This window comes from Eleutherodactylus coqui, chromosome 6 (assembly GCF_035609145.1).
Source record: "Eleutherodactylus coqui strain aEleCoq1 chromosome 6, aEleCoq1.hap1, whole genome shotgun sequence".
Classification (NCBI taxonomy): domain Eukaryota; kingdom Metazoa; phylum Chordata; class Amphibia; order Anura; family Eleutherodactylidae; genus Eleutherodactylus; species Eleutherodactylus coqui.
This window is the reverse complement of record NC_089842.1, coordinates 175,748,676-175,761,636: the sequence shown is the minus strand read 5'-3', so window position 1 is coordinate 175,761,636 and position 12,961 is coordinate 175,748,676. Positions and strand designations below refer to the sequence as shown.

Here is a 12,961-nt window from a genome sequence, read left to right as displayed (position 1 = left end):
ATATATCCATGGGTTGTGGAAGACGTCCATAGAAGATCCCAGATGCTTCTAGACATTTGGAGTAAATGTCTTGATGCTTGGGGATGGGATTGCTCAGTTGGCCAGTATGATGTGTTCTGTGAAGAACCTACAACTGTCATGTGTTTAAGAGAAACCAGTGTGGTTGTGTTTAAAGTGGCCCTTTGGTTTCAGGATAAATAAAACTGTCTCGGGACAGGAGGGGGTATACTACCTACAGTTGTTCTTCTCTGACTTTCCTCCAGTTCTGGGCCCCATTTTCAACACTGGTACTGGTCTCTGATTGGCTAGTGTTGATGGCGTGACAAACTTGGGCTAGTCAAAAAGTCGGTATAGTGCATTGATAATTAATCTAAAGACTGCCAGTGCACTGTGGGGATTTAGGTAGTCTGAAAATTGCGTTGACAATCTTGAAAGGCAAAAAGTAGAATCTGGAACTAGCAGATCTGAGGGACGGCAGAGAAAAACACTGCGCAGTGGCCAGAATTGCTATTTCCGGCTGAGTCCAATTCGCTTCAGTAGGGCTCAGCTTGCAGTACCAACCCAGGCCACAATGTACAGAGCTGTCTACTCGCTGCAGCAAAACTGCTGAGGGGGAACAGCTGATCCCTGGGCCCCTGAGTGCCAGACCCCCACCAATCTGCTATTGATGACCTACCCTGAGAATAGGTCCTCAATAGCTAGAAGTGAGACACGAGTGAGACGCCTTCTATACTCCACCACTACATGGGTTTTCTCCATCGATCCTACGGAGTTAGCAGTCCACTAGTGAGGAATAGAACCGCTTGCCACAGGTTTGAACTTTTTTTTGTTCTTATTACTCTAGTTCCTGCAGTCTTCTATGGATCTTACTAGGTACATTTGGGTTGGATAAATGTCCGGCAGAAAAAAAAACAATTTTTGGGAGGGGTTGTTATTCATCTACATATCTACTGGCTCCCCAGCACTATAGCACTGCCTACTTCATTTCTTGCCCTACATCGTATTAAAGGGGGAGGGCAGTGCTAATCATGAAGAGCGGGCTCCGCTATGGATCTTCTATCCAGGGAATAGCTTGGCATCAGTCTTTTTTTGATAACTTCAGGTCTTCCTTGATTATTCCTTGAGTTGTGCTGTATTGTGAACCCAAGTTATGGAAACCCTGCCACCCCCTTCTTTTGGGGGATGCGGGGGCCTTCTAGATTGGTGACCTCATTGGTGGTTTATTCTGATGTGTCGTGGGATGTGCAAAAAGGGTTTGTTCAGTCGTACATAAATAAAGATCAATCTTTCCACAATGATGTTGTAACGGTGGTTTCACATTTGCGCTGGGGATTCCACTTTTCTGCTCCATTTGGGAAAGGGGAATCCCTGTGTCCGAATGCTTCAGTCTCAGGACAGAACGAATAGCGCCAGACGGTCCCCATTAACTATAATGGGATTGGATTGCTTTTGGACGGGAGAAATAGCGCTCCATACAGTGTTTTATCTCAGTTTTCAGCTGCATCCGCAAAGGAATCTCCGGCCGCCGGTTCCGACTCAGAAACCGATTTAATTTTAATATGCTGGACTTTGTTTCAGTTCTTTGAATACAGCCTTCATGGCTCATTCACACAACCATACGCATAAAACACTGCAGGTGTCCTGCAGCAGTGTACTAGTCTGCGTGATGCTGGCAGAGACCGCGTATGGCAGAGAGGGCACTGCGTATGACCGCTTATCTCACGCATGCCATCATGCGCAGTGTGATTTTTTTTTTTTTATTTATTTTTTTTAACTCCCCACTGTCTTTCATAGCGGGGTTGCGTATATCACCGCCCATATGCAATGTATTACGCATGGACAGCGTTGCATATGCTACCCATAGAAAAACAATAGGGCTCACGCTGCATGGTACACGGAGAAATGGAGCATGCTGCCATCTTTTTCTTGCGCGTATCGACATGCAGTATTTACACGCTAATGTGAATAGATCAATGAAGGATTTGCTTTCATTGATTGCGTTCGCCATGCATTATGGGCGTTATATGCGTCAAAACTAGTCGTGTGAATGAGCCCATACAGTAAGGAGAGAGAGGACTGACTGCGAGTAGCCCGCAATAGTCAGGTACAACTCATAGGACCGCGCACGCGATCTGTCAGGCAGTGGGCATTGCAGTATGTCCGGTCTGTGAACTGGGCCACAAAAGCACGCAGTTGAATGTTTTATCATTGGGGAAGGGGGGGGGGGGAGAAACATGAATAAACCCAGCTGACTGTAGTGGTTCAGAGTGCATATGTTTTAGCAGCCATAGACTATAAGGACACACCCCATTGACAATGAAATTTGTAACACCCAGATGTTTAAAAAATAAAATAAAATAAATGAAGAAAAATATTATATTACTATTGCTGTGATGCCACTCCAAACTCTGCTCTCATGTGTGTACATTATGTAACTACATGATGCAGCTTACATCCCCATCATGAACAGCATATAGTGGGAACAAACTGCAGCTGGCTTCTGCCACAGGGGGTTAATGCACAAGCCCCCGTCCTAGTGCTGGCGGTGAGGCCTTGTCCATGTGGGCAGATGCTGTATGGGGGGGGTTCTGGGAACCTTTTGTCCGCTGTAGTTCCAGCCCTCGGTATTAGCGCACTGTTAACCCCTCTTTATCCTTGTTGTTGTAGGTACAATGGCTGCCTTCCTAATGGAGACCGAGGCAGAAGGAAAAGCAGATTTGCACTCTATAAGCGGCCTAAATCAAACGGTGTCCGAGCCAGCAGCGTTCACGTGATCTCCACTCCACAGGCCTCTAAGGTTGGTGCCGCGGCTTACAACTAGAAAGGATTTCGTCGTCATTGCTGTATGAGATCAGTTTACTGTTGAAGGTTTTGGTAGTTCTGTGTGTTGTAGATCTATTCCCAGCAATCTTAGTATGTAGCAGTGTGTCTCGGGCTGCGGGGAGCGCTTGCTTAAATGGATGGGACTTGGAGTTTGGGAGCCGGGGTTGGGCAGAGGTTTTTATTTATTTATTTTTTTTTTAAGAATTCTCCCTGCTCAGTCGCTGCTGACCTGGGAAGTCACCACTTAGTGTACGGCACAGACACCTTTCAATGCATGCGCACTTAAAGCTGCAAACAGTCCACTGGATGTACAATGGGGTGGGGAGTTGCGTAAGTGCCCCCCCCTCTCCCCTCTATGCCCCCCTGTCTTATGAGCCTATAAACTTTAGTGTATGCTACTCACCAGACATGACATTCTCTTTTTAAAGAGGTGTTTCTATCATATACATTTATGGTATACCAACAGAATCTGCCATAAATGCCTGATAGAACTTGCACATATCCTTAGGACAGACGTCTTCTGTCCCACCTGGTGAGGCAGTCACTGCATCCAAGTCAAGGGGGTGTCAAACTCCTTTTCACCGATGGCCACATTATCCTTATGGTTACCTTGTAATTGTAAGATTGTATAGTGATAGTGACCCCAAATGCCTGTAGGGATACCGCCCGGCCATAAGCAATTCACTCACCCAGCCTGCAGCTCTGGTCCATCGATGGCAGTGCAAAGTCTGTGACCGCTGACCTCTCTGCTACGTACAGGACTGCCCACTCGGACAGTGGGGGATAGAGGGCAGCGGTCCCACTCTGAACTGCCGCCACCAGACCCGAGCTGCAGGCTGGGCGAGTGAAATGCTTGCTGCATGGCCGGTAGGCCACAAAAGAGATGGCAAGCCTTGTGTTTGACATGTATGAACTAGGTAAAGAATTAATGGAGATGTGCCCCATTTAAGTGAATGAAGCAAGCTGCGCACATGTGTAGCCACTTGATCATTAATTCTTCACCTTGACACTGCAGAGTGACTCACCAGGCAAGATGGGAGTTGGAGGACTGCTTTTATCTTGGTAGACGTGAGACTTCTGTCATATATGGAATATCCTGTGGATATGCTATAAATGTCCAATATAGGAATACACCTTTTAAAGGGCCACTCTGTCAGAAACATATTTTTCCATTCCTGCTCCCTTTACTATGACACTCTGGAGAGCTCCTCTTTGCATTGCAGCCACTTTCATGCAGTGCAGCCTCCTGTCTGATGCTTGTCAGGCTCCATCTTGATGCTGAGATTTTTCCTTTCACTAGTCTGTGCTATGAATCCCATGATGCATCACATGAGCAGCTAGAGCCTGTACCATCTCTGCTGCAGGGAAAACCTTGCCATTACATTCTGTATTCGCCTAAGTAAGTAAAGGCCCTTTCAGACCGAATGATTATGGCTCAAATGAGCGGAAGTTAACTTTAAGGCCTCCTTCCCACGAACTGATTTCCGCCGCGTAATTCGCGGCGAAAATCCGCTGCGGTGCCCGCAGCTATTTAGGTTCTATTGAACCTAATAGCTCAGGGCACACAGTGTGGAATTCCGCACCGTGAAAACTCCCGTCCTCACCCGCGGCATGCTCTAGTAGAGCATGCCGCGGGTGTGCGCGCAGACGGCTTCCATTGCAGTCAATGGAAGCCGTCCGTTCACGCTATCTCCCGCTGTAGCACAGCGGAAGATAGCGTGAAAACGCTTCCCCGCCCACCGCCGCCGCGTCATGTGACGCGGCCGGCGTGTCATATGACGCGGCGGCAGTGGGCGGGCAAGCGTCACGCGGGACCCAGAACGACGGATCTGCTGGGAAGTATGCGGTCTCTGGGGGGGGGGGGGGGGGGGAGAGAGAGACTGTCACACTCGTGTGCAGCCGGCCTAATAGTTCAGTCTAAACGCAACCAATGACTAACAACGATCTTTTACTTTTCATTTATACATTTTATGCAGGTGTAAAAATCATTGTTGGGTCATTCATTAATCGTTGAGTTTAAAGAACGTTCATTCACTCGTTCTCAGTCACTTATACCAGAAATGTGAAAGACTGAACAATTTCTTATTTAAACGTCTCAATGATGTATTTGTCTATATAAACAGGCTGCACAAGCGAACTCTGACATCATTCACATGTGCAAAGGATATTGGTTTGATGTAAAATGACTCTAAGCTACAGACCATAAGTATACGGCTAGGAGGATGAGCTGTGATCTCCTCTATTATGACTGTGTGACAGGAGCTGTGTGAATTTTCAGTAACTGTGATAGAGATGTCTGTGTATTCCCCCCCCCCCCCCCCCACCTTCTAAAGAGCATGTGTGGTACACTCCATGTAATATAACACAGGGGTTGTGCTGACTAGTTTGAGTACATAAACCCAAGTACATCTGATCTGGTCAGAAGTGAGATCACATAAGCATCCAAGGAGGAAGAGACCAGGAGTTTCCAATTGAAAGGAATAACTAACTATAGTTTTGCTCCTTGTAGCTGCTGTTCTTTATGATCAATGGAAAGTCATGAAGCTTCTGGAAAAAAAAAACTGGATTTCTTTTTTTTTTAAGGATCCTAGAAATTGCTGACCTCCAAATCCTGGCTGCGCTTGAGTAGATGGCGAAAAGCTCCTGCAGCCCGGATACACAGGACTTATCCTTCCTAACAGGTCCGGGGAAATAGGCTGCCATATGTTGTTGGCTGCACTCGCTGACACTTTAAACCATCCTAAAATCTAGGCAGAATTAACCTGCCACTATGTTTTTGGTCTGTGGGAGGAAACTGAAATGCATGAAGGAAATCCACGTTCAAAACTGCTTCCAGATGGTATCCTGGTCAGCATCTAAACAGCTTCCGCAGCGCGATATGACGGCTATGCCAACCATTGTGCCACTTCACTGCTAAAATCAGGACCAGTTTTAATACTTTTACAGTCTTGACATTCCCAGAGAGTTGACATTTTATTAGTGATCTCTAACTTGTGGAACTAGAACTCCCAGCATGCACTGACAGTCTACCTGCTGAGAGTCGTGGTTTTACCACGGTTGGAGTCACCTGATTTACATAATTTGAAGTCCTCAATATATTAAACTGACGATACAGGAAAAAAAAAGGTTTGGGCACCATGTTAGTCAGAACAAAATGATTGTTTTTAGTAGGAGAAACCAAGTATTCTTGTAGATATACCTTTTAATGGCCAACAAAAATGCATGATAAAGCAAGCTTTTGAAACTACTTGGGTTTCTCTATGAAGTCTGATGAAGAACCCTAAGTAGATTTGAAGGCTTGCTGTAACATAATTATCTTTTTTTTGTTCGCCATTAAATCATATCTACAAGATTACGCTGTTCCTCTTACAGACGATACAAGAGCATGTTTATCGTGGACTTGTCATTTGCGCATGTCTTGTCTATGGTGAAAACGGGGTAGACGGCAACTAGCCACCCTGTCATCTTTATTAGCAGATAACATGGGATGAGTTGTTGGTGGAATTTCCTCTTTGGGTTTTTTAGCTGACCTTTTATTATGGTTTTTGTTTGGCTCATCGTTGGTCTCACACAATTAGGCCTCCTGTACACAGGCAGAGCCGGATTCTGCATGCGGGAGCCCACAGCAGAATCCGTCTCTGACCCCAGACACTGACCGAGCGTACCTTCTCTTTTCTGTACTGTGCATGACTGCGGACCCTCGCCGTTGGTCATGTGTAGTACAGATTATTTTTTTCAATATTTAGTTTCTCAGCGCTTTCGCTAGGCGATGACGCGGGTACCCGCAGCCTATCCGCAGTGTCAATTGTACATGGGCTGTGGTTCGGACGGCTTCCATTGACTTTAAAATGGTATCATGTTCTATTTTTGAATGTCACTCATGGAAATCGCTATCCGCTTATCTGAGTAGACATGCGGAGGTTCTATATTTTTTTTCAATAGAAGCGTAATATCGCAGATCATCCACATAGGTGACTATTGCGGATTCCGGCCTTAAGGTGCTTTTTATATACTTTGATAATACATAAAATCAGACTAATGGAGAATTGTGAGTAACAATTAGGTCTCATTTCCACGGGCAGGTCAGATTCTGCATGCGAGAACCCACAGTGGAATCCGGCCAAGCACCCTGTGTACCTGTCTGGGTCTTCTATTTTATCTGCATTGCGGATGTGTGCGGAAGCACCGGCTGGTCCACATGCGCAATACAGTTGTTTTTTTTTGTTTTTTTTTCTTTCCCAACTCCTGCTTTACAGACGGTACATGGATCGGATGGCTTCTATTAACTTTAATGGAAGCTGCACTAGAATGGAGCATGCTGCGACTTGTTTTCCGCATGTGGAATCTGGAAAACAAATCCACATGTGTAAATTCACGTAGTTTAACAAAAGCCGCAGGGCATCATACATCATACAATAGAGGTAGATAATACCTATTTTATAAAACCCATACATATAGCAAAAAGTCCCTCCTATAGTATATATCAGAAGCAAAGGAAACTGGAGTGCAGGACTTATAAAAATATATATATATTTATTCAATATAGAAAAGTCATACAAAGAAGAAAAAACACAAATACACACAAGTATCAAAACGCATTAAATAAAAATAAAAATCACCTAATGGTATGAGTCCCTGAAAGCAGGATATAAATCCAGATGGATGTATACAATATATGTTCAGGGCAAAAGCCATCAGTGCATCTGCAGTACAACCCCCATCCAGGGGGTTAGAGCAAAGTGCATGTCACAGATGATGCAGAGAGCTTTAGATGCCTATTAATAGCCTCCCCCCCCCCCCCCCCAGAGGTCCACCATACTGTGGAGTCTAAGACCCCTAATAGAAGGCTCCCCAGAGGTCCACCATAATGTGGAGACTAGACCACTAGTATAAGGCTCCCCAGAGGGCCACCATAATGTGAGGACTGGACCCCTAATAGAAGGCTCCCCAGAGGGCCACCATAATGTGAGGACTGGACCCCTAATAGAAGGCTCCCCAGAGGGCCACCATAATGTGAGGACTGGACCCCTAATAGAAGGCTCCCCAGAGGGCCACCATAATGTGAGGACTGGACCCCTAATAGAAGGCTCCCCAGAGGGCCACCATAATGTGAGGACTGGACCCCTAATAGAAGGCTCCCCAGAGGGCCACCATAATGTGAGGACTGGACCCCTAATAGAAGGCTCCCCAGAGGGCCACCATAATGTGAGGACTGGACCCCTAATAGAAGGCTCCCCAGAGGGCCACCATAATGTGAGGACTGGACCCCTAATAGAAGGCTCCCCAGAGGGCCACCATAATGTGAGGACTGGACCCCTAATAGAAGGCTCCCCAGAGGGCCACCATAATGTGAGGACTGGACCCCTAATAGAAGGCTCCCCAGAGGGCCACCATAATGTGAGGACTGGACCCCCTAATAGAAGGCTCCCCAGAGGGCCACCATAATGTGAGGACTGGACCCCCTAATAGAAGGCTCCCCAGAGGGCCACCATAATGTGAGGACTGGACCCCCTAATATACGGCTCCCCAGAGGGCCACCATAATGTGAGGACTGGACCCCCTAATATACGGCTCCCCAGAGGGCCACCATAATGTGAGGACTGGACCCCCTAATATACGGCTCCCCAGAGGGCCACCATAATGTGAGGACTGGACCCCCTAATATACGGCTCCCCAGAGGGCCACCATAATGTGAGGACTGGACCCCCTAATATACGGCTCCCCAGAGGGCCACCATGTGAGGACTGGACCCCCTAATATACGGCTCCCCAGAGGGCCACCATAATGTGAGGACTGGACCCCCTAATATACGGCTCCCCAGAGGGCCACCATAATGTGAGGACTGGACCCCCTAATATACGGCTCCCCAGAGGGCCACCATAATGTGAGGACTGGACCCCCTAATATACGGCTCCCCAGAGGGCCACCATAATGTGAGGACTGGACCCCCTAATATACGGCTCCCCAGAGGGCCACCATAATGTGAGGACTGGACCCCCTAATATACGGCTCCCCAGAGGGCCACCATAATGTGAGGACTGGACCCCCTAATATACGGCTCCCCAGAGGTCCACCATAATGTGAGGACTGGACCCCCTAATATACGGCTCCCCAGAGGTCCACCATAATGTGAGGACTGGACCCCTGATATACGGCTCCCCAGAGGTTCACCATAATATGGGGACTAGATCACGCTGAAGAAGGTTGGTCAGAAACTCGCACCAGGGATCTAGTCCCCATATTATGGTGAACCATATAGAAGGTGAAGCGCTGAGCGAAAAGCCCGTGATCCGGAGAGAAGTCTTTCTGTCTAAACGCTCTGCCCGAGCGCTTATGACCTTGGCGGTGGTGACATCAGCGCTCGTGCAGTCCTTTAGATGACTATCAGCCAGTGTAAAAGGGAGCACAAGTGCAGTAACAAAGTGCAAACTACAAATCACACACCTTATTAAAGTGGGCACCAGCACCTTCACCCTTTGACAATTTAGATGGCTGATAGTACTGTGTAATCAAGTGCAGACTTGTAGACTTTGTGCTTTGCTCTGTCATCAATGTTGGGGCTATGGACCTTTGTGTGACCATGCTAGTGCGTTATGGGGGTATAGCACATCTCTTCTAGCCGTTCTCCTAATCCATGAATAATTCTCATTTATGTATATGGGCAGCCTGACTGGGAACGGTTTTGATACAAATATCCTGATTTCGCTCTTCTGGAAGACTTTGTGGCGTGAATCTTTACTGCAAACAGTTGAAGCATGTCTTGTTTTCATGATGCTTCTGTTAAGTCGGCCAACAACTATTGATATCTCTAGAAATCCAGTATCCATTATCGAACACCTATAGCAGTAGACATACATACATGTCTGACCACTGTGCCCATATGCTTTATTTTCTGCACACCTATGAAGTCTATGACCAGCTTTAAACTAAGTTACGGTGCTCATGGTTTAGGTGACATGGAGTCCGGGGAGCCTAGTCACTTCATTCTCACCTGGTCAATGTGTGCATGGACTTCATCAGGGAACCGGGTGAGGATGACGCAGCCCACCCACCCTTCCCCACTGGACTCCACTTTACCTAAACTACAAGCACCTATGGCAGGTTCCTTTTTAAGAAATGGTTAAATATAGTTGTAAGCAGCTTGAAAGCAGCGAAGGTGTCTAGGACACTTAGAACCTCTTTTGCACAGATATGTCTGCTCTCCTGACAACAATTAACAGTGTTGGTTTATCGTTTCTCATCACTCCGCATTGTGTGTGCCTCTGTTACTGCTCCTAGTAATGTAGAAATAAATAGACAACTGGGTGTTACCATTTTCCTGGCCAGTAGAGGTGTGTCCCACACACTGTGCAATCAGAGTTGTTCCCCTGCACACTGATAGGGTCAGCAATCAACAAGTAGAGTGGTAGCACCCAGTTGGCAACTTAGTGATGCATTTTCAGGGAGAATAACAGAGGAATGCCATAGTTCAGATTTTTGAAAATGTGAAGCAGAAAGTATTTACTATAACAGCTATGTCAGGAGAGCGGACAGGTCCTATTTTTTTTTTTTAAATCTAGGTTCTCCTCTTAAAGTTGCAGGAGGAGGTTACTGGCGCTGCCATAGCTTGGGACATGATGCAGAACCACGTTGTGTTTGTTTCTGCTGCTGTCCAGGGTTTGTACATGAACATTTTGTTCCCATTGTTCCTACTGCTATATATGGAATGTGATTTGAACACTTGCACATGTGAATTCCACCCAAACATCTGTGGATAATGTGAGGAACTCCTGACCGCCCCCTTAGAGATGGGACCAGCGTAACATTCTCATTAAAAGACATTTCTGAGGTCGCAAGAAGCTTATGCATAATTGAGTTTATTGGAAAGTCTGATTCATTTGCCAGGAACAAAAAAAAAAAAAATCTATATTTTTCTCATCCAATATTAATGGCTCTATATGTCTGGCGCATCTTTTGTCTCAATCACTGTGTTTTACAGCTGCTCTCTATTGTTGCAATTCGGTACCTTCTTGTTAATGGCTGAAGTTAAGCTTAATTTCGATGTATCATGTAGACTTGCTTGCTGTACATCCTTTCATACGGGCTGTAATCCACATGTAGAGTCACATGAGATCTTAGCTGGTCTTGCCGGACTTCCACTTGGTCAGGGATGAAGAGATCAAAGGGACTTCAGCATTTACTGTAGATCCTCTTCTTCCTACCTAGCCTAGCATCTCAAACCTCATGCTCTAACTAATGGGCTTCAGTGTTCCGGCCATGAATACACTATCCTACCAGAAGTAATTGGACAGCTGAAGAAGAATCAGAAGTAGTATTTATTTCCATATGTTACTACTTGGTGGGGCTCCTTTTGCCCTAGTGACATCAAACTCTCCGTGACAAAAATTTGTCTGTGTTTTGATAAAACACATCTCCCCTATTTGCATATTACCCAGAGGAGCATGAATGGCCTTATAAGTGTCCTCCCTCACCTTCGAGGTGCTCTCTCTAAGGAGAAAAGATGGTGTTCCTGGCCCATATCATAAGCCTCTCACTAGCGAAGGCAGAAAGCAATTGAAGAATATCACAATCCCCTGCTGCTGCTGTCACAGCAGTGGCAGGGGATTCCTTCATCCCCCGCAGGGGGAGCTCTAATCACTGAACACCCTGCCGCTGCTGTCAGTGTTCAGTGATGAAGGGACTGTCCGCGGGAATATAGGAATCGCCTGCTGCTGCTGTTACAACAGAGGCAGGAGATCACAATGTTCTTCCTAGGTTTTCAATAGGGCTGGCGCTGCTGCTGCCGGCCCCATTGAGAGCATTGTTAAATCCCTGGATGTGACAGCCTCACATCACTGCGGGGCTGAAGGAATCCCCTGCTGCAGCTATGACAGCTGCGGTAGGGGATCGCGATCTTCTCCCATTGCTTTTAATAGGGCTGGCGCTGCTGCCGCTGACCCCCATTGGAAACCATGGGCAATATTGCAAAAAGAGTGGGTGATTTTTATTATTTTTTTTCCACGCAGCATCGTAGGAGTGGAAACATTGCAAATGAGAATGAAAGCACTGAAAATATTTGTTTCATAATCGTGTGTTTTTCACTTTCACAGTGCAAGAAAATCGCCCGATTTTTCTCGCCAGTGCGCAGCCACTCTTATTTTGAGAAAAGGAAATACAATACAAGAACAAAGTGTGTAATGAATGTGTGGAATTAACTTTTGTAATTGACAAAAACAATGGATTGTATGTCAGTATTCATGGTATTCACTGCACACATTAAGGCCTCATGTCCACGGGCGGGTCTGATTTCATGCCGGAATCCTGCACGGAATCCGGCCTCTGACCATGGCGGCAGACCCTGTGTACCTGTGCGTGCAGTCAGCGGCATCTGCGCGACCTCTCTTTAGGATTATCTGTACTGCAGATGGTCCACACGGCCCGCCGGCGGACATGTGCAATACTCTTGGCCGAGCTCTAGAATGGGACATTTACTATAGAGGAATTTCTTTGCCCCTCCTCTGTTCAGATGACATATTGGCCCATCACAAGGTGTTCCAGCTGAATTTGCTTTACTCCTATGCTCAGAACGAGTTGGCACCTGAGAAGCCAAGGACATATGATGGGGCTAATGCATTACACTGATGGCTCCTAGAAGTTTTTACCTTTATGAATCTACTGTAGTCTGTTGTTACTGTATGAATGATCAGTCCCTAATGTAATCTGAATTTTCCTGACCGCTTAAGAAGCCTAAGCAAATCTTATAGCAGGGCAGTTGGGAATTAATATTGGCTTTTCTATCGACCCAGCAACAGATTACATACTGCTGTAACTTCAGGGGATCAGGATTCTTCACAACTCTGCATTAACATCAGAATGTAAAGCTTTCTTTTTATAATGGCAAAAATTATATATATATTTTCAGGGGATTTTATACATTGATGGCCTTTCCTTAGGAGAAGTCATCCATGTTTTGGTTAGGAAAGCCTGACTCGCAAGACTACTGCGAATAAGGAGAATAAAGGCACATTGTTAGCAGTAGGAGATACTTTGTACTGCTCAGTGCCATGTATTTGACTAGGAATCAGGCAATGTCATATCCATTCATTCCGCCAATTAAACCCCTCCACCAATCGGGCATTGATGGTCTCAGTCTCAGAAG

At 46.3% G+C, this 12,961-nt stretch overlaps 1 protein-coding gene across 2 annotated transcripts in view; it reads left to right on the top strand.

Moving 5' to 3' along the window:
• The window catches only part of PELI2 (pellino E3 ubiquitin protein ligase family member 2), a 77,037-nt gene that overhangs the window by 39,566 nt on the left and 24,510 nt on the right, over nucleotides 1–12,961 (top strand). For both annotated transcript variants that reach the window (XM_066608260.1, XM_066608261.1), the window contains exon 2: nucleotides 2,668–2,797. In XM_066608260.1, coding sequence (XP_066464357.1) covers nucleotides 2,668–2,797 — 130 coding nt within the window. The remainder of the gene's footprint in view (nucleotides 1–2,667; nucleotides 2,798–12,961) is intronic.